The following is a 21,439-nucleotide window of genomic DNA, read 5'->3' as shown; positions in this document are numbered from 1 at the left end:
ACCTTAACAGAAATCTAGCTAGTCCAGGCTACTCATTTTACAGATGAGGATACTGAGGCCTTGCAGTGCGAAGTATTTTTCTGAAGGTCATATACATGATGAGTGAGATGTTGGCAGAGCTGGGAGTAGAACCCACATCTTACAACATGCTGCCTGAATTTTGCTCTGATCTTTTAGAAAAAGGGTAACAATGTACTACAATGCCTTTTCACTCAATAGGGTTGAACATTCTTTTTTCCTTGTACAGATTCTGGGAACTTGATTAAAATGGTCTCCCCAGAAGTCTGGTTTCTTTTCAGAATGGGCTGTATATTCTCATGTGACTCTTTCTCTGAGGCTTTCCCAGAGAAAGTAACCTTTGGGGGCACACAGCAACTGGCAGAGACTTTGAACAAATGTTGTAGCTGCTTCTCTCCCAAAGATGAGACTTTACTTTGTCAAAAGAAATATTTTCAATCAGACTGGGATTTGTTACTGGATCCAGAGTACCAGGAAGAGTTCTGATTTTGGATCTAGAAGATTAGAGTTTGAAATTTAGCCCTGATACGTCCTAGGATCATATGTCTGGGAATTGGGAGAGACCTTAAAGATTATCTCCTGTTTACAGAGGAGGAAACAGGCCCGTAGGGTTAGAGCTATGTATCCAGATCTTACAGCTAGTATTTACCTGTGTGTCCCTGAGCCACTCAGGTAACTTCTCAGGGACTCAATTTCTTTATAAAATATGTTTAATACTTGTTCTCCCTCCCTTAGAGGGTTGTCGTAGAGAATGTTTTACAAATCAGAAAGCAATATATAAATATGGACATTGAAGATGGTGATGATGCCTCAGAACAGGAGAAAGAAAATTTTGTTTGTCTTTGTGGGGAAGTAGCCTATCCCTTTGAGTGAATAAAAAGCATTTATTATGCCCTTGCTACATTCCAGGCAATCTGCTAAGCATTGGAGAAAAGGTAGACTCTTTTTCTGGCCCTGAGGCCATGGCCCTCTACTTCCTCCACTGGTTAAGGAAGTGGGCTAAACATCTGTTTAGTGCCTGAGAAAGGACTGACTGGATTGTCAGGACTGGGCAGGAAGTAGAGTCACTGTGTTGGAGTGTGAGTTTGTGATGAGTATAAGGATATAAAGATGTCCATGAATGGTGAGAGATTGATGCTTTGTTCTAGTTACTACAGGACGCTGTAGCTCTGAATTTATGCCGGTGTGACCAGATCCTCTCTTTACAGGTTTCACAAGCTGATCTGGGGGAATTTTAGCAGTGGATCTCCTGAAGGCTCTGGGGTCATTGCAGGTGGAGGGGACAATGGTGTGCTCACCCTGTTCAGTGTATCCCAAATCCTGACTTCCGGGAAGGAACCTCTCATTGCTCAGAAGGAGAAGCACACAGGTGCTGTCAGAGCCCTTGACTTTAATCCTTTCCAGGTATGCCTGCAAGTCATTTGCTGTTGAAACCCCATTAGCTTTCAATTCATGCTCTAATATATTACTGAGAAGGGCATTTTCTCATGGGTGTTCCTGGACAGGCCTTGGTCCCCCTCAGTTTAAATACCTTCCGTGCTAGGGGCCTAGATTTGTCTTTTCTTTTTCCCTGGGAATGGGGAGGCCACTATGTTTCTGTTTTTCATACAGAGCAACCTCCTGGCCTCAGGAGCAAATGATTCAGAAATCTTCATTTGGGATTTGAATAATTTTAACGTGCCAATGATGCCAGGATCCAAGTCTCAGGTGAGGCTGCAGTATGGCCAATGTATAAAATTGTCCTTGGGGGAAGCTGGGAGCCAGGTTGCTCCTGATTATGCCACTGGGGGGCACTGAGGCTCCATAACCAAAAAAAAAAAAGGCAATGGTAGTAAAATGATGATAACTCAGAGGTGAAGGGTTAAAGGGAAGGGGTGAAACTGCTTGCCAGATGGTACTCCCTATAAGGGAGCAGCAAACCTTCTTTCTCAAGGACCTTTCTTAATCTTCTAGGTAGAGTAGGTAGAGAGCTGGGAAAAGAGTCTTTTGGAGGGAGAAGGATAGGGTTAGGAAGCAAGGCAAAAGCAAGGCTGTCATCTGTCCTTCTTACCCAGGACTTCTTTCAAGGGTCCTTTGGAAAGGGAGGGAGGCACCCAACCCTATATCAGGCAGGGAGGGAGCATCAATATTCCTGGCATGAGTTTCTAACTTCTCTGGGAAGGGGGAAATTCAGACTTTCCATTCAGAAGTATACTTTTGCCTGCCTGCCTGTGTCTGTTTGTGTCTGCCTGTCACTCTGTAATTGTCTTCTCTTTACTTCCTGTCCCCTCCCTCCCTTGTGCTTGCAGTATCGTGAGGTAAGTTGTGTTTGAATTTATTGGCATTGTCAGCTAGGTATTTTCTAGCTTGAGTTTCTCCTTGAATATTTCTCATGGTTATCTCTCTTTCATTCTCCCTGTGGTGCGAAGGCTCTCTGGCCCTTATACACCCCCTAACCCACCTTGAGCATGGTCAGAAGCACCATAACTGCCGAAAAAGCCTTTTTGTCTGGGGCCCTTGGCTTTTCCCTGACCTATTATCATTGCTAAGTTAACTAATGGTCAGTGGCACATTAAGATGGAATCAGGATGGTCCAAGTGACAAAAGCTTAAAAATCCCCCTTCCCAGCAACTTCACAGCTCAAAGGGCTTCTCCTAAAAGTTTTGCTCTTGCTCCCTGGGATTCTTCTGGGATGGTGTCCCAGTCTACACCTGCTCTTGGCCTCTATCTGGTTAACCAGAGCAATAGGCACCCCATGATCTGAAAAGAAGGGTGCCGGGCCCTACAGTGGCACATCTCTGCCTCAGCAGCCTCCAGAGGATGTTAGTGCTCTGTCTTGGAATCAGCAAGTCCAGCACATCCTTTCCTCTGCTCATCCCAGTGGTAAGGCTGTGGTGTGGGACCTCAGGAAGAATGAGCCCATCATCAAGGTCAGCGACCACAGCAATAGGGTGAGTGATGGAAGTGCCTCACACTCTCCTTCAACCCCTCTGAATGCCCTGTCTCTGTCCCTCTCACTGGCTCCTCCTTTTACTTAAATGTAACTTAAATGTAAACTGGACCCACCTGAGGTTCTGCCCTTGGTTCTATTTTATATCTATACCTTTGCTTTTCACTTTCAAGACTTCAGTTGTCATAGATTAGGAAACTGAGCCACAAAGAGGTTACATGATTGCTCATATACAGGACTTGGCAGGAGACCTCTGACCCTCTCACTTTCTGCCTACTGGATATCTCCTTCTGAATACCCTCAGCACTTAAAACAAACAAACAAACAAACAAACAAACAAACAAACAAACAAACAAAACCCCTCTTACCTTCTGTCTTAGAAACAATACTAAGCATTTGTTCCCCAAGGTAGAAGAGTGGTAAGGGCAAGGCAATGACGGTTAAGTGACTTGCCCAGGGTCTCACAGCTAAGAAGTGTCTATATCCAGATTTGAACCCAGGACCTCCTGTCTCCAGACCTGGTTGTCTATCCACTGAGCCACCTAGCTGTCCCCTCACCATTACATTTTTGTTTGTTTGTTTGTTTGTTTGTTTTTAAACCCCTGTACTTCGGTGTATTGTCCCATAGGTGGATGATTGGTAAGGGTGGGCAATGGGGGTCAAGTGACTTGCCCAGGGTCACACAGCTGGGAAGTGGCTGAGGCCGTGTTTGAACCTAGGACCTCCTGTCTCTAGGCCCAACTCTCACTCCACTGAGCTACCCAGCTGTCCCTCACCATTACATTTTAAGCTCTTAGGAGTAGGTATCCCCCTTTGTACCCCCCTGGTTTTTCTTCCTATTTTCTGTATCCCTTATTTTCTTCCTGCTCCACCTCCTATCCCCTTCTGCTGTCTCCCCTCTGCCCCTCATGGTCAAAGGAGACACCGCTGTTCATGGAGCTCTTCTCTGTCAGAGGCCCTTGGCTTCCCCTGACTGATTGTAATTGCAGGATTAATTAATGGCACATTGAGATGAAGCCAGGGCTGCAGTGACAAAGCCCAACATACCCCCTTCCCATTCCCAGCACAGCCCCAAAGGACTTGCTGCATGCAGTTGTCCTAGGGACAGGCCCCTAAGTTCACACTTGCTTCATAAATATTTGAATTGGATGTCTTGGTACTTACAGCTCCTTTTCCATCCTGTATTTCTGCCCTAGCCTCTCTTATCCCCATCACATCCTCCTATTGCATTTGCTGGGATTGTGGGCCTGTCAATATCTTTAGTTTGCCTAATGAGAGCACAAGGCTGAATAAGGCTGAGCCAAACACTTGTGTATGGGTGTCTCCTAGGTGGCCCACCTCCCTGCTTGGTACTCAGCCTCTACCTTCCTTCATCATGAGCCAGCAGCGCTTTACTAATGCCTAGCATATGGCTGGCATCAGGCATGTCTCCATGGAGGAGACCAAAGAAGCAATGCCCTCACTTTAGGGAGCTCACAGCCTGGCTGGAGTTAAACATAGAATGGTCAGACACAGTGTAAGGTGGGACCTGTTTGACCCTCAGATGCACTGCTCTGGCCTGGCTTGGCATCCAGAAGTGGCTACACAGCTGGTGCTGTGCTCTGAGGACGATCGCCTTCCAGTGATCCAAATGTGGGACCTACGGTTTGCCTCATCCCCACTCAAAGTGCTGGACAGCCATAGCAGGTAGTGCCAGACTTTCCATCGTTGTTGGGAGGTAGCTGACCTGGGTTCTTGGCCCTGCTCCTACAGCTCTGAGACCATAGGTCCCTGAGGGATTGCTGCGGACCTCTGGATCATGGAAAACAGTCTGAGATTCTAGCCATCCACTTCAGGCCTCATGGGTTTTGTGAGCCTCATAGTGCATGGCTATTGCTGGCACTGAAGGCCTTAGCCAGCCATTAGCCTGGCAGGGCCTCCAAGGGTAGCCAGGGGTCATTGAGATTATTTAGGTCAGCAGTTACCCTCTTTGGGAGATTCCCTCAGGCTTTCATCTATGTTAGCCCTCTAGATATCAAGATTACCTTCACCAAGACATTTAACAACAGCTAAAATTGAGATTCCAAAACCTCGACCCCCTACAACGGCTGGCACCTCCCTGCAAGCTGTGCCCCAAGAACTGTTGCTGCCGCCCTGTAGCCCACACATAGCCAAATCTCTCATATTTGGCTGTTGAACCTTCCTTCACAAGACAAAGGTCAAGTTCTCATTGCCTTCCTAGGGATAGACAGTAGCCCAACACCTCATTCTAAATAGATGCCATCTGCTTAGGTGGTCTTAATTGGTACTTTTCGCACTAGCATATCCTTCAGGAGAGAAACAGATGCCATAATGGAGTGACTTCTGACTTCTGGACTTTTTAGGGGAGTGCTGTCAGTGTCGTGGAGCCAGGCTGACCCAGAGCTGCTGCTCAGTAGCGCCAAAGATAACCAGATCCTGTGCTGGAACCTGGGAAGCGGAGAGGTGGGCAGGGGCTGCCCCAGGAGCAGGTAGTAGAGGACGAGAGGGAAGTTGGAGGAGGCAGAAGGTGATGCTCTGGGGGCTAGACCTTTGGAGAGCCACAAGAGTTTGACTTTGGCAATGCAGGGGCAGGAGGGATAGCTCTTCTTTGAGGCATGTGCTCAGGTCTGCCTTGTTGGGGGCTGGGCCGTGATGATTTTATCTCCCTACATCAGGTGGTATATAAGCTGCCCACACAGAACCGATGGTGCTTTGATGTCCAGTGGTGTCCAAGGAACCCTCCAGTATTCTCAGCTGCCTCCTTCAATGGCTGGATCAGTTTGTACTCAGTCATGGGAGGAAACTGGGAAGCCCAGCAGAAGACCCAAGCCGACAAGGTGAAGGCAAAGGGTGGGGATGGTAGGCTCTAGGGGAAACTGTGACTGGAGCAGGCAGCCAGGGCACAGGGCACAGCAATGAGTTTGGAACCAAACTCCTCTGAGGTCTCTCACTCAAGGAGACAGGCAGTGCCAGTTGTTCTGAAATCTGTGGCTTAGGTTGGACGTGGCCAGCACTTTGAGGGTCAGGCTTTGCAAGTTGGCACCATGAGAACGGCTTGGGCCCAGGAGTCAAGAACCTGGGGTTTAGGCTCTGACTTTGTTATTCCTTGGGGGACTCACAGGACCTTCCTTTTCTCATCTATAAAAAAGGGAAAAGAATAACACTTCTAATACCCATCCTTGTGATAGATATTAATATTCCTTACCTTAAGGACTATTTTGTACAGGTGTTTTTATAACCTTAAAGCACTCAGTGAATGTGAGCTGCTGCTGTTATTATGTTCAAAGAGAGCCTGGCAGCTTCTAATCCTCCCTTTCATGAGGCATATTAGAAAGGTGAAGGCTATACCCTAGCACCCCTGCTCTCATGCCCTGCAGGGAATATCATTGGAGTCAAATCCCAGGGTGGACCCTGACTTGCGGCGGGCTCTGTTTCCTTCTCTCAGCTACAGATTTTAGAAACTAGCACTCTTGAGGGCAGCCCAGGCTGCTGTGGGTTGGCATTTATGTGACCTGAGGCCTTGGCTGGGTCTTCTGCTTCATACTACTGACTCATCCATGCTTCTGCCTTCAGATCTCATCTTCTTTCAGTAGCCTTGATCCATTTGGCACTGGCCATCCTCTTCCTCCACTGGAGGTACCGGAGCAGGTGGCCCACACCAACTTAATTCCTCCACTGAAGAAGCCCCCAAAATGGGTTCGTCGGCCAACAGGTGCCTCATTTGCAGTAAGTTCTGTTCTTCTCTTGTCAACAGAGAGAGAGAGAGAGAGAGAGAGAGAGAGAGAGAGAGAGAGAGAGAGAGAGAGAGAGTGGAGTGAGTGTGTGTGTGCACGCATGCATATATAGGGTCAATGAGCAGGAATAAAGTGATGTCTCTTACATGCTATCTTGTATGAATCACTTCTTTAGGCTTCATTGTCCTCATTGGCAAAATGAATAGGCTTAGTTCACTTTCCCTTCAGTCTTAGTTCCTATGAAATCCCTCCTGGGGGCTTTGGAGGAAACAGTCTTACGTGGTTCTTTCCCCCAAAGACCTTTCATTGAAGACAACATGGTCTGATGGATGGAGCAGCCTTGATAAACCAGTTTCTGAATCTGTAAAATAGAAGTAGCCATACCTGTTCTACTTATTTCAGAAGGTCACAGGATCATAGATTTCAAGCCAGAAGGGATTGTAGAGGTCTTCTAGTTCAATGTCTATATTTTGCAGATAAGGAAATGGGGATCTAAAGGTGTTAAGCAACTTGCTTTGTGACCCGCAGGAAGTACATGGCAGATCTAGTACTTGAACCCCAGATCCTCTCACTTCAGATTTAGCACCCTTTCTATTGTGCTATATGGTGACCTATGAAGATAAAATGAGATAATGACTTGTAAAACACTTTGTAGCAGCAGGTGGGTGGCCCAGTGGATTGAGAGCCAGATCTGGAAGCAGGAGGTCCTGGGTTCAAATGTGACCTCCAACACTTCCTAGCTCTGTGACCCCTAGCCAAGTCATTTAAGCCCTGTTTCCTAGCCCTTGTTCTTCTTCTGCCTTGGAAGTGATACTCAGTATTGATTCTAAGACAGAAAGTAAGGGTTTTTAAAAAAATAAACATTTGGGGGCAGCTGGGTAGCTCAGTGGATTGAGAGCCAGGCCTAGAGATGGGAGGTCCTAGGTTCAAATCTGGCCTCAGACACTTCCTAGCTGTGTGACCCTGGGCAAGTCACTTGACCCCCATTGCCCACCCTTACCACTCTTCCACCAAGGAGCCAATACAAAGAAGTTAACGGTTTAAAAAAAAAAACATTCGTAAACTATAAAGAGCAATGCAGATGTATTCCTTTCTAGCCTTTTCTGGAAGACAAATGTAATAGTTAAGTATCCAAACTTTGATTCAAACTAAGAACCCATAGGAATTCAGAGGGGGGGTTGATATAGGCTAGTGAATCAAAGAAAACATGAAAAAGATGGCCCTTCCTCTGGGGCTTAAAAGATGGAAAGGGTTTAGAAGGGCAAGGAGAAAAGCAAAGAACACTCTTTGTGGGGAGGCAGACCCAGATACATGAGTAAACCTTGTGAGTTCTGGGGCCAGGAAGCCAAGGGTGCCCATAGGAGAGCAGACAACACTGCAAAGAAAGACTTCGATTGGTGGTCAGAGGAGTTTGGCTTTCTTTCTATGGCCAATGAGGACGATTTGTGAGTAGAGTAGTGGCAGGACTCTGTGTGCTGTAGGGATGTTAATTTGACACTGATGTTAAAGACAGCTTGGCCTAGGGAGATCCTGGAGGCAGAGGAGCCAATTGGGAAACCATTGCAGTGACCAGGAACAAGGTGATGAGAACCAAAACTAATGGTGGCATTGGGGAGCAAGAGGTGAGAAGTATCCAAGATCTGAAGGAAGAAATGACAGCCTGGAGAAGTAGGGAGAGGAAAGAGAAGAGTTAAAGGTGACAGCAAGGATTTCCAACTGGGATAATGTGGATGGTGATATTTTTAGAGAACAAATGTCTGTAGTGAAGTCTGGAACACTGAGTAGCACAGCTTAGAAGGACTCACTCTTCTCAGTCCTGGCTGGGACTCCTGGTTGTAGAAGGCATGTTCCCTAGGGATCTAGCAGTGGCCTGAAGCCTGAGGAGTTCTCTTCAGGTCAGTCTGTCCAAATGCATTAAGCAGCCTATCTCTGTGGCTGGCTCCCCATTCCTTCTCTAGTGGTTCCAAGCTCCTCTTACTCATCAGGTGATTGGAGTTCAGAGATGGAAGCACACATAAAGACTATCCAGTCCAACCTCTTTATTTTAAAGTGTAGAAACGCAGGCCTAAGAGGTGAAGTAACTTTTCCAGCGTCACGTAAGTGGCAGAACTGGAATTCAGATGCAGGATTAACAGTGACTCCCCTCGCTGAGTTGCAGCATTCTTTGGTGGTGATTGAAAGAGGGGAGAACAAAGCACAGACCATGTTCTGGTCTTTAGTATGTGAGTAGACTACGTGTGATCTTTCTTCTTTTTTTACAGTTTGGGGGAAAACTGGTCACCTTTGGTCTGCCCAGCCCCCCAACCCAGCAATTACCACAGCCTATCTCTCACCTCATCTTCATCAGTCAAGTTACCACAGAGTCTGAGCTGTTGGCACGGTCCATGGAACTTCACGAGGCTTTAGGGTCAGGTAGTCTCCTGAATTACTGTCAAAGTCAGATCCAGCGAGCTTCATTGCCCTCTGAGAAGGACATCTGGCAATTCCTAAAGGTATGAGGCTCATTGGATGCCCATGTCTGTTTAGAGGCTGCAACCCCAGGCTAGCTCCCTAGTCATGAACTAGGCATAGACTGGTATCTGGGAATGAGAAGCTGCCACATTGACTGAGGGTGAGATGCTAGGAGAGACGGAGGGTCAGGGAGAGTCTGGAAAGGTGAACAGCAAGGCAGAAGATTCCAGGAGAAAAGGATTCCAGGTCTTTCCTTCAGATGCAGAATATTTTTACACAATACTTTGATGACTGAAAGAATGAAAAGGTAGTGGTGGAGAGGCCAGAGATAAATGGCTATACAAGATGAATAATGTTAACTAGAGACCAATAGGGATGGATTCTGGAGAGAAAGCACAAGAGCTAGAAATCAATCAATCAGCAAATATTTATTAGTTTTGGGATACAATAAGACACAAAAGACACCTGCTCTCAAAGAGCTCACAATTGAATGAAGGAGACAACAAGCAAACAAATATGTACAAACAAGCTACAGGAAATAATTAACTAAAGAATGTTTCTAGAATTAAGAGGGGTTGGGGAAGGTTTCCAATAAAAGAAGGGATTTTAGTTGGGAATTAAAGGAATCCAGAGGGGTCAATGATCACAGCAGAAGAGGGAGACTATTGCAGGTATGGGGGACAGCCAGGAAAAAAAAACAAAACCCAAGCCAAGAGATGGAGGATCTTGTTTATAGAATAGCCAAGAGGCCAGTGTCACTAGACTGAAAAGGGTATGATGAGGAATAAGATGTGAGAAGACTGGAAAGGCAGGAGGGAATGAGGTTAGGAAGGACTTGGAATGCCAAATAGCATTTTACATTTGCTCCTAGAGGCATTGGGCAGTCTATGGAGTTTATTGAGTAGTGGGGTGATGTGACTGAATCACAGTGGGATGGAGAAATGACTGGGGTTGGGAAGGACCAGCAGGCTGATGCAATAGTCCAGGCAGGAATTGAGGAGGGCCTGCACCAGGGCAAGGACAATGGCAGAGGTGAGGAGAGGCATTTAAGAAATGTTGTGAAGATGGAATCAGTAGGCCTTGGCAATAGATTGGATGTGGGAGATGAAAGATAGGAATTTGGGATTCCTCCTCTGTTTTGTGCCTGAGGAACTAAGTACAGTGGTTCCCAAACTTTTTTGGCCTACTGCCCCCTTTCCAGAAAAAATATTACTTAGCGCCCCCTGTCACATACTATCACCGCCCCCTTTTACAGTTATTCACTGCCTCCAAATGTACCTGTGGCCATCACCACTCCCCTGCATCACTGCAGCACCCACCAGGGGGTGGTGGCGCCCACTTTGGGAATCGCTGAACTAAGAATAGTGCTACCCTTTACAATAATAGGAAAGATAAGAGGTAGGGAAGGTTTAGGTAGAAAGATAATGAGTTCTGTTTTGGACATTTTAAATTTAAGAGGTCTACTTAGACATCCCTGTTGAGATATCTGACAGGTAATTGGAGATGTAAGATTAAAAATCAGAAAAGAGATTGGGTCAGACTAGGTAGGTTGAGAATCATCAGCATAGAGACAGATTGTAATTAAATCCATGGAAGCTGATGAGATAACCAAATAACATTATCAAGAGAAAAGAGACGAGAGCCCAAAGACAGTACATTGAGGAACATCTATGGTTAGAGAGCATGATCTGGGAGAAGATCCTGCAAAGGAGACAGAGAAGGAACAGTCATATAGTATATAAATTACTCATAACAAATAGGTAGGATGAGAACCAGGAGATAGTGGTATCCTGAAAACCTAGAGAGAAGGGAGGCTCAAAGAGGAAAGAGTCATCAATGTCATCAAAGGCTGCAAGAAGGTCAAAGAGAAGAGAATAGAAGACAGACCATTGGATTTGGCAGCTATGAGACAATTAGTAACTTTGGAGAGAGCAGTTTTGGTAGAATAAGATCCAAAGATTGATTTTGAGAGGTTAAGAAAAAAGTGAGGAGAGAAAATGGAAGCATCTCTTTTAGAGGAGTTTAGTTATTATAAAGGCCAGAAGAGATATAGGATGCTAGTAAGTGTTCATGGAAGGCTCAAGAGAGGATGAGGGAGACATGGGCATGTTTGTAGACAGTAGGGAAGGAGCCAGGAGACAGAGAGAGATTGAAAATAAGTAAAAGAGTGGGAATAACACATGGGATGGTCTAGCAGAGGAGTCAGGATGGGATAGGACTGTTTGAACATGTAAAGGGATTAACCTTGGAAAGGAGCAAGGCTACCTTATCATGTGAAGTGTAAGTGAAGGAGACAAAAATAAAAGAAGGCACCCAAGTGATAGGAGATGAGGAAGAGGCAACAAGAAGGAGCTCATGGTGAATGGCCTTGATTTTTTTCAGCAAAAGCTGGGTCTTCCCGAGACATCAGAGGTTGGTTTGGGTGACAACTGATCACTAGGCATCAGTCTAAGTTGTAACTGAAGCTAGGTAGGTTAGCGTCTCAAGAGAAAGGGGCCACAGGAGGAGCTCTTGTTAGAGTCATGCTGAGCAGAACCATCAAATGAAGTGCAAAGAGCCAAGTTAGAAAAATAGGGAAAGGTTGTAGCAAGCCTAGATTGGAAAGAGACCAAGGAAGCTCGGCTTCTATCAGAGGGCAGCAGAAAGTGGGTTAGTCCCCCCTGCACTGTGTGGAGAACACAAGGTCTGAGAAACAGAGAGGTACAAAACGGGACTCAGTGCCTTTGGGAGTCAAACAGAGCACAGAAAGAGTTCAGTTTCTGGGCAGTTAAAGGGAAGTCTGTTCTTATGCATTCAGGGCAGGACACCAAATTGAAGGAGAGATGGCCTTTGCCTTTGCTCACATAAGTCGTTTGAGACCTCAGCCCAAGCCATTTCAGGAATACAGAGAACCTTGAATTTTTGGAATATCCCCTGTTAAATGTGATTCAGGAAAGGTCCAATCATTAATTGACTGACTTTACTTCTGTTCCCTAGGCCACTTTGGAAAAGGAATCCAGGATCAAATTCCTCAAGCTGTTAGGATATAGTAAGGAGGAGCTATACGAGAAGGTGAGCTGCTTTCCAATTCAGAGACCTGTGACAGTTTCAGGGAGCAAGAAAATCTGTCAGAAGAGACACAGAAACTGGGCTCCTTCCTAGTCCCCTGGGCTTGGGCCTTTTTCCTTTCTTAGACTCTGGAGGACGATGGCCAAAGGTTCCCAGACAGGTCCCTCAAAAGATTCATGGAGTCTTGATGAGCAAACAGAGGGAGCAAGGCCTCAAGGCAGTGGGGTGTGAGCCCATCTGAGAATATAACCTGCAGCCCCATTGTTTCCCCCAGCACTCACCACAGTTCTTATCCCATGTCCTTGTGTGCAGTAGAGGGCAGAGGGCTTAGTCTGAGAGGATGCTCAAAGCTCTCTTCCTGCAGATGGCCACATGTTTGAGGAGTGGTTCAGAAGTAGGTGAGAGTCTTCACCCCAAAGGAGGTGACCTCCACTGGAACAGACAAGCCTTCTGCAGGCAGGTGTGGTGGGACATTCTCAAGGCACATGGGAGGGCAGTCTTGGGGCTTTGGGCTACCTTCCCTGCAGTACTTGGCTCCTCAGGTGCCTATAGAACCCAAGGTGGGGTTGGGCCTTAGCTTGTTCATCCTTTCCCTTCCCACTCTCTCCTCTGAGGGCATAGATGAGGGAATGGACTCACAGAGGGGCTCCCCTAGCTAGCCAAGAGGCTGTGACCTAGAGCGAAGACCCTGGGTTGTCACCTCTCTCCATCCTCCCCCTCCTGGTACAGGGCTCGAGACGCTCTTCGGAGGAATCTGCTGCGTCCTCTGCCTTCTTTGATGAGCTTGTCCCTCAGAACATGACCCCGTTGGAGATCCCTGTCACAGAAGGTGCCCCCATCTGGGGGAGAACTGTGTCCAGGCTTGTGCAAACCCAGGCAATAAGCCCCATGCTCCCATATGGAGCATGGGAGAGGAGGGGCCACCTCTGAACAGAGGTCATGTGCGAGACATTTCCTGGGTACAAAGAGTATCTTTCCACTTCCCATCAACTTCACTTTTTCTCCTGCTTTGTCTCACTGTCTGAGCTTTTCCTTTGAGATGATTTTCCAGGGTGGGTCCATCCCATTGCCTGGTGGGAAGGGCTTAATAGAAGATACTGGCTTGGTTAGTGCATGTAGTGTCCTCTCCCAGTCCTCCTGCCTTCCTGTCAGAGGGACAAAGAGGTTCTAATACCAACTGAATAATCTCTTCCACGAAATATACAGTTTTAGTGAAGTACAGGCCCCTCCCCAAGCTGGAATATTCCTGGGCCCACCCCCGGGGTGGGGGGTGAGACCTGGGCAGAGAGTCAAGTAAGGGGAATTATCAAGGTTGCAGGTTCTGTAGCTGGGTAAGGGGATGAGAGCTATGGGTCTTATATATTAGGGGAGAATAATGGGAGGCTTGGATCTGGTGGGCATTGTGAGGGGTCTTCTATGTAGTGGTGGTTGGTGCGAGTTAAAGGTTCTGGTGGGAAAGGGAACAAGGTCCTATGTTTATGAAGAGAATGTTGGGGGTGAAACAAAGCCCTGGATCTGTGATTTGACTGAAAGAGGTTGGTCCTTTCAGACACTGATGGGCTGCTAAGCCAGGCTCTGCTGCTGGGAGAACTGGGTCATGCTGTGGAACTCTGTCTGAAGGAGGAAAGGTTTGCGGATGCCATCATCCTGGCTGGAATTGGTGGGGATAAGTTGTTGCGGAAAACTCAGCAGCGCTACTTTGCCCAGAAGAAGTCCAGCATTGCCTCAGTATGTATCAGTCACCAGGGAGGAGAGACACAGACTTGGGACATGTGTGATAATAGTATAGCATGGGCAGTGTACCCTGCACGTGGTCTTTTCCAGCCACTGGGCTGGTGGGGAACCCCTTCCTCCCAACACCCACTCCTCTGTGCCCTTAAGCCTCAGTGCTGAAAACTTTTCTCTACTTTTCAATAGTTTCTGGCCTGCATGGTGGAGCAGAAGTGGAAGAACGTAGTATGTTCATGCAGTCTGAAGAACTGGAAAGAGACTCTGGCCCTGCTGCTGACACATTGTGGCCGCCAAGACTTCCCTGAGCTCTGTGGTAGGTATGCCCAGCCTTCTCCCTTCTGCCTTGAGCCTCCTTTCTTCTCACTACATCTCCCTGGTCAAACGAGGCAGGCTATTATCATTATCTAACTGCCGTTCCATATCTGAGGTGTGCCATGCTTCCCTATCCAGCCATAAAGCCTATGCCATCTGGTTAACAGGTTTCCTTCTGGAAGAGAGGCAAGATGAGGTAGCTAGGATTTCCAGTATTAGTGAAACTTCCTTCTCCCTACAGATATGCTGGGAATCCGCCTAGAGCAGGAAGGTGGGGGAACATTATCTGCTGAAGCCTGCCTCTGTTACATCTGCTCAGGAAATGTGGAGCGGCTGGTGGAGTGCTGGATGAAAATCCACCAGACTTCTTTACCCATGACTTTGCAGGTATGAGATACCTGGATATTGGATACCGAGACAGGCACTGATGGCCATGATCTGGGATCTGCTGCAACAGGATCAGAAAAGCTAGGACCATAGACTTTGGGGACTAGTGAGGCCCTCAGGGTTTGGAGCCTTCTTGGGGCAAGGCAGGGTTGGAATGAAGGAAGAGGATGACTTTGGTTGGGTCTGAGCAGGTTGAACAGAAGAAGATGGTGGTCAGAGTCAGAGAATAACAAACTTTTTTCTGTGGGTAATAGCCTCCTCACAGATATCAGGGTTTAGTCAGAAGGCCATGCCCCAATCATACTCCCTGGGAAGTCTCTGTGATATTGAATCCCTGGAAGCTAGTCAGGAGGGAAGGACTTCTTACCCTTATCTTTTTTCTTCTTCTTGTCACCAAAGGACCTGATGGAGAAGGTGATGGTTCTTAGTAAGAGCCCAGAGTTGCTCCAGCACCCAGAAAGGGCAGTCTCTGGTCCTGTCACAGCCCACAGAGTTACTCAGTATGCCAGCTTACTGGCAGCGCAGGGCAGCCTTGCCATTGCCATGAGCTATCTTCCCAGCCACTGTACTCAAGTGAGTGATCCCCTTGCAGAGTTGGGCTGAGGGAGGGATAGAGGAAAAGATGGATGAACTTAGGAGGTCAGGTCAGCTTGGGCTTTTGTTCTATCTCTCCATGTTGTTGATATTGCAGCCTCCTGTCCAGCAGTTGAGAGATCGCCTCTTCCATGCCCAGGGGCCTGGGCTCCTGAATCAGCAGCCTCCTCCTTTCCCCTTTCCTCGGATCCCTGTGAGATCTTCTCCCCAGCCTAGAGGCCTTGGAGTCCGGCTCCACACTGCAGGATTCCGGCCCCTTCACCAGGTGAGGCCTTCTTTGAAGTGGGATAGGAAAGGTGAGGAAGTGTGTCTTCTGGGTTCACATATGTGGAAAGGACATTGCATTTAGGGACAGAAGAGCAGGGTTAGAATCCCAGTTCTGCTTCCTTGCCTCCTATGACCTTAGGAAAATCTTTTAAACTCTACACCTCAATTTTCTCATTTGTGAACCAAGGAGTGGATCATTCTGCAGGCCCCTTTTAGGTCTAACTCCTTCAAACAGTGGATCTCAGATCTTGAGGTCGAGGGTATCAGGGACGTGCTGAGAACCCCTAAGTGAGAGAATACCCTTCCCCTCCCAAGGCCCAGATTGGATTAATAAACATAGCCATCTCCTGGCTGGCCTTATAATGGCAATAGATCATTTCTAGCAGTGGAAAATGGGGAGTTGTTTTCTTCTCTATCTCCTCCCTAATCACCTGGCTTCCATTTCATATGTGGACCCCCTCTCTCCACAGGTCTCAGCTCCACCCCCAGGACCAAGGGTCTTCATGTCTCAGCCCTCAGCAACGATGCCGTTGGCCCTCACCCACCCAAGCACCTATCAGAACCCCAGAACCCAGACCACTAGGGACTCTAGGGCAGCAGGCCCCCGGCTGGTTCCACCTCCCCCACCAGGTCCTAGAGTAGGGACAGGTGAGTGAGTTGATAGGAGTAGAGAAGAACTAGGAGAAGCTGGCTGAGTTCCGACCTGCTTATGGCAGGTGCCATTCTCCCATTCCCCTCTCTGAACAATCCCTGGGCTCATGTCCTAATTCTCCTTTCTCTGGGTCAGGGCTCTAAGGGTCACCTGACCTCTCTCCCATTTCCATTTCAGCTCTGCCTCAGCCACAGCTGCTGGGAGTGCAGCAGACCCAGGCCCCCGGTCCTGTGGGCTTCCCAGGTGCCCAGACTTTCCCTGGGCCACCTCCGCCAATGGCTTCTCAGACAGTGTCATTTCCCGGCTCTACTTTCCTAGCAGGGGTCCCATCCACTTCCCTTCCCGCCTGGTCCCCTGGGCCTGGCCCACCGCCCCCCACTGGCTCCCAACCTCCGGTTCCTCCCATTAGTTTCCCTATGACATGTCCTTCTGGAGGGCCTGGTGCTCCAGTTTCTAGAACTTTGCCAGCCACCAGCATCCTGGAACCCCAGACAGGTCAGTTTCTTTTTCCTCCTTTGTCCCTCCTGTCTCCTTCCCACAGGGCTTCCCCCATCAGTCAGGTCTTCTTTAGAAAGCTCCTTTCTGAAGCAGTCTACCTTCTATCACTATCTGGAGCCTTGTGGGGTTAGAGAATGTTACATAGGGGAAATGGTTGAAGATGAATAACTGTATGTATTGGCTCCAGCTGGCAGGGGAGGGGAAGGTCTGTTCATCTTGATGGACCATAGTCCCTTATTTTTCTTCCTGTCCATCCCTCCATGCCCCAACAGGGCTCCGGGAACCCTGCAGAGATACCTCAGCTTCCAAGGGAGGCCTCCAAAGAACAAAGGTTAGCCCCTCATGCATACCACTCTGCCCACCCCCTCCACAAGTACCCTGGTTCAACTCGTTTCCCCACACACACCAGAAACTCATTTATCCACCCACTGCTTCAATCACCCTCACTCTTTTTACTCTCCAAATTTCTGTAAGAGCCCAAGGAGATTCCTAACTGGACCTGCAGCCTTTCGTATGCTTCATTTTAGCTGCCTGAGATGTTTACACCTCCAGCCCCCATCACTGCTCCTATCGGGAATCTGCCCCCTAATCCTCGAGAAGCCTGCTCACCCGGCCCTTCACTTTCTGGCATGGGTCAGGCTCCCCCAGGAGCTCCAGGAGAGCTTAGTCTACAAGTAAGAGGAATGAAGGAGGCTGGGGGAGGGGTGGGTTCTTCCCCCAATCCCCCTGCGCACAGAGACCTTAAGTTTAACTTCCCTCTCTGTTGGTCCAGAGCCCCCTTTTTCCCAGAGGGATCAAAGTGACACTGTGGGGACCATGGAGTCAGTCCTTGGGGAATGTGAGATAAAAACAGTTTGTCTGTTAATACAGCCTGGTCTCTTATGTCTTGTAGTCCTGTCTGGACTGACCTAACCATCTGACTTCTCTGTCTGTCTCATTTATCAGCAGCTACAGCAGCTGCCACCTGAACCAGTGAGGAAGAAGGAGATCCCCCCAGAGCACCGGCCACTCAAGACCAGCTTTGAAGCCCTTCTCCAGCGCTGTGCCCTGTCAGCCTCTGACCCTGTGCGTATGACCTTGAGGTGGGAGATCCTGCCCTGCCCCTTCCCCAAAGGACGGGCTCCAACTTATCACCCCCTCCAGCCATGGGAGCCCTGCTCAGCCCCCTGACTTCCTTTCATGCTCTGGAAAGGCTAATCCCTGAGGGTAAGAGAGAGAAGGTCGCTCACAGTGGCACCTTTGTTCAGGGGCAGTAGGGATGACATCCAGCTCAGGCCCTGCCCTGACTGACTGACTGACCATAGCAAGGTGGATGAAAGAGCTGTCTGATGCTGGCCCCCAGCCAGGCTCACACTCATACATCTTCTTCCCTTACTTTCAGAAAACAAAACGGAAGCTGGAGGAAGTGGCCCTGAGATTGGAATACCTGTATGAGAAGCTGCAGGAGGGAATGGTGGGTACCTCCCCTTTTTTTCTTCTTGAGCTACATCTCCTAGCCACACAGGGAAGGCCAGCATTCTCCCCTGAAACCCACTGACCCTAACCCAGTGTTGCCTTCTGTCCCCTCACAGCTGTCTCCCAACGTTCTGGCTGGGCTCCATGAGGTCTCCCGATGTGTGGATACTGGTAGTTACGAGCAGGCCCTGGTGGTGCACACCCAGGTGGTGAGCAGCAGCAGCTTTAGTGAGGTGTCTGGCTTCATGCCTGCCCTGAAGACCATCCTCACCATTGCCCACAAGCTTCAAGGGGGACAATGAGATGGGCCACTGTGTCCTCCCATCCCTCTTTCAGAGGTTGGGGGACTGATGGGGTGCTCAGATAGATGGTGATGGATGGATAGATGGCATGTGTCCCACCTTCCCTCTCCCACCCCCTCAGAATTAAGGGGACACCAAAAATAGTCTCTTTTCCTCTCCCGTGTCTCTAGACCCCCCAGTCCTAGATCCCTAGATCTGGATGGCTGTCCATCCAGCTGGGCTTGCACTGAGGCCCCTTCCCCAGCCTGTGTGAGAGCTGACTTGGCTTGGCTGTGTGTTGTAAAGGCAGATCCTCATCCCATCCTTTACCTTTTCTACTTGGCTTGCCTCCTTCAGCCCATCCTAGATTCCTTTAGACTCCATTGTCTCCCAGCCTCATCCCCTCTGCAGCCTTCAAAGAGGGTGAAAGAGAAAGGACTCTGCATTACTCTACCCTCTTTCCACCAGCATTCTAGGCACCCACGAGTGTTCTTTTCTCCTCTCTTTTGTGGCCCTGCTCTCACCCTCACTCCTCCTTAAGCCTCTCTCCAGTTCTGTTGGAGTTAGACAAGAGCTGGTTAGTGTTCGGTCCAGATCCCTGGTCAGTGAGGGAGGATGGGGGAGGCACCAGGCTATAGAGAATAATGGAGACTAGGACCTCTTCTATCAAGTCCGCTCAGCAGTTGAGCTAGGCAGGTTACCTTTTCCTCCTTCCTCCAGAGAGCAGATTCCTTGGGCTGCAGGGGTGCCTGTGCGAGGGCCCAGGAATCCAAGGTCTCAGTCCACACACTGCCTCCTTTCCCCTCTCTGGGCTGATGGCTTGTGATGTAGTCATAGGTGATCATCAGGATGTGCATCCTGTGGGCCCAGGGGACTGTTAGAGCTTCCATTCTGTGATCACAGGGGCTCTGGGATGTGGGGAGTGAGTAAGAGAAGAGAGGACTTGCCCTTGTTCTGTCCTCTACAGGTTAGTCCCCAGGGATAGGGAGCTCTTAAGGTCCTCCGGCTCTTCTTCCTCTAAGCTCCTCACCATGTGCCTCAAGCCTCCTTCTCTGGCTCACCCTTTGGATTCTGCTGTTTGATGCACTGAAATACTGGAGGGTAAAATAAAGCTGCTTTGATTGTATCCCCTCATTTGTCAGAGCCTTCCTTGTCCCTTTTCTTACCAGTAGAAAGCCCTTCCTGAATACTTACCATGGGCCCCACATGGTCTCTACTGTCCATTAAGCTTAGTGATACAAAGGTTTCAGGATGGGCACAAGGTAGTGCACACAGAACACATTCAGGGCTGTGGGGACAGTAGGAGCCCAAGGGGCCTTTCTCAAGAAGGCTAAACTCATTTGGGGGGAAAGGGGGAGAAATATACTTACACCTAGTGGGTTCTTCACCCACAAGAAGAAAATTGGAGGCTGCAAAGGCAAAGGATTCCAGTTTTCCTGGATTCTTGTGTCCCTGAGGAGAGACCCACATCAGGGTCCTGAGCAGTCCCCAGAAGTCCCTCCCTCAGAGCCATACCCCAAAGGCTCAGATCCTGCTCAGTCTTCCTGATAGATAGACTTCCTCTAACCCCTGGACACAGGCAGGTATCCACAAGGGGGATCCAATAAGGCTTCAGGTTGGAAATGGCCTTCGCAACGTTGGCTCCAACTTTTGTAACATTTTTCCCTGCTGTGCTATGAGGTAACTAAGCTAAGTATTACGCCATTCCATTTTATAAGCAAAGAAACCAAAACTTAGACAATTAAAATCACTTGCCCATGGTTAGGCAGATAGTAAAAGTGACAAATGGCAGTCTTCTCTGGCTTTGTCTTATGTCTTATCTCCTATGTGACAGGTAGGATTTTGGAAAGCAGAAGGGTGGGGAGAGAAGTAGGACTTCTGTATTACCAACAGCCAGATAGCCCTACCCCAGGACTAAAGATTGTTTTGAAAAACTTCAACCCAAGGTCCCCTCCATATTTGAGAATGATCAAGCTGCTTAGACAAGCTTTTCTCATAGGCCAGTCTAGGGGAGCAAAAACCCAAGTACTTTTCAATATATTAGTCATCAATACGAACCAGGTGAGGGTACTGCTATTAATATGTTGGTATCTGCCTTTATCCTTCTTGGGGCATATGCCCAACAGTAGGAACTCAGATCAAAGCCAACATCTGGATTTGTTTTGCCTATGTTTATTTGATACAAGATTGTCTTCTTTTTAATCTTGAGTAGAAATGGAGGAAGGAAGGAAGGAAAGGGAAAGGAAGGGAAGGAAAAAGAAGGGAAGGAGAGGGGAAAGGAAAAAGAAAAGAAAAGGAATTGATTTTGAAGTCCAGAAGCCAGGAACAGGGCCAAGAGGACACAGAAGCTAGCCTAGGCCACTCCCCAAAATAAAAGCTCCAGGAAGAACTCGGCAATGGGAGATGGAAGTAGGCTTTTACAAAAAGGTAATGTTGCTAAAACAAAATAATGAAGAGAGTATCAGTGAATCATTTTAAAATAATAGAAAAACAGAAAAAAATAGTTCAGAGACATACAGGACAGCTTTGAAACTAATATGAATTTATCAATACTTTCTAAAATAAAAACTTTTTAAAAAGCCATATGTAATAGTAATTTGCAGTTTCATGGACAAATCTTTTTCTGTATTTCTTTGTACAAGGAAATTTTTCTGTTTGTTGGTGTTTGTGTAGTTCAGAGCTATGTGAAAAAGGAATGAGTTGCCTTTAGAGATAGTATATAGTACTTACCAAATGTTTGTTAATTGAATAGAAGCAAAATAAGTCTCTCACTGTAGGTCTTTAACCTGGATAAATATATATGTATATAAATATGTAATATAAGAGAGAATAATATATACTAATATATTATGTAATATAATATATAATAAAATATACAAATATAATTAAGTATATTTTTATTTCATAAAATAAATATTTTATTTTATAATCTTTTTGTCTCATCCAATCAAGAAATGCACGGATAGCTCTTAAGCCACTAAGATACGACTTAGTACAAAGTTTTGTATTCTTTGACCTTTGAATTTGAGCCAATTTTTACCCTTCCATAAGCAAACTGGTGGCTCTTTGCTCTCCCTGGGGC

At 47.7% G+C, this 21,439-nt stretch overlaps 1 protein-coding gene across 1 annotated transcript in view; it reads left to right on the top strand.

Moving 5' to 3' along the window:
- Positions 1-19,483, top strand: part of SEC31B (SEC31 homolog B, COPII coat complex component) — a 31,448-nt gene extending 11,965 nt beyond the window's left edge. Inside the window, exons 4-27 of the mRNA XM_044665491.1 lie at positions 1,227-1,422; positions 1,630-1,725; positions 2,805-2,948; positions 4,491-4,633; positions 5,311-5,410; positions 5,623-5,784; positions 6,521-6,673; positions 8,943-9,173; positions 12,109-12,183; positions 12,545-12,640; positions 12,910-13,009; positions 13,730-13,908; positions 14,098-14,224; positions 14,465-14,610; positions 15,010-15,183; positions 15,302-15,469; positions 15,942-16,119; positions 16,301-16,618; positions 16,894-16,952; positions 17,149-17,295; positions 17,570-17,686; positions 18,003-18,074; positions 18,193-18,934; positions 19,325-19,483. Coding sequence (XP_044521426.1) covers positions 1,227-1,422; positions 1,630-1,725; positions 2,805-2,948; positions 4,491-4,633; positions 5,311-5,410; positions 5,623-5,784; positions 6,521-6,673; positions 8,943-9,173; positions 12,109-12,183; positions 12,545-12,640; positions 12,910-13,009; positions 13,730-13,908; positions 14,098-14,224; positions 14,465-14,610; positions 15,010-15,183; positions 15,302-15,469; positions 15,942-16,119; positions 16,301-16,618; positions 16,894-16,952; positions 17,149-17,295; positions 17,570-17,686; positions 18,003-18,074; positions 18,193-18,378 — 3,367 coding nt within the window. The 3' untranslated portion in view covers positions 18,379-18,934; positions 19,325-19,483. The remainder of the gene's footprint in view (positions 1-1,226; positions 1,423-1,629; positions 1,726-2,804; positions 2,949-4,490; positions 4,634-5,310; positions 5,411-5,622; positions 5,785-6,520; positions 6,674-8,942; positions 9,174-12,108; positions 12,184-12,544; positions 12,641-12,909; positions 13,010-13,729; positions 13,909-14,097; positions 14,225-14,464; positions 14,611-15,009; positions 15,184-15,301; positions 15,470-15,941; positions 16,120-16,300; positions 16,619-16,893; positions 16,953-17,148; positions 17,296-17,569; positions 17,687-18,002; positions 18,075-18,192; positions 18,935-19,324) is intronic.
- Positions 19,484-21,439: the final 1,956 nt, after the last annotated feature.

The sequence above is a fragment of the Gracilinanus agilis genome, chromosome 2, assembly GCF_016433145.1.
Source record: "Gracilinanus agilis isolate LMUSP501 chromosome 2, AgileGrace, whole genome shotgun sequence".
Lineage (NCBI taxonomy): Eukaryota > Metazoa > Chordata > Mammalia > Didelphimorphia > Didelphidae > Gracilinanus > Gracilinanus agilis.
The sequence above is the reverse complement of the archived record's forward strand: the minus strand, read 5'-3'. Positions and strand labels throughout refer to the sequence as shown.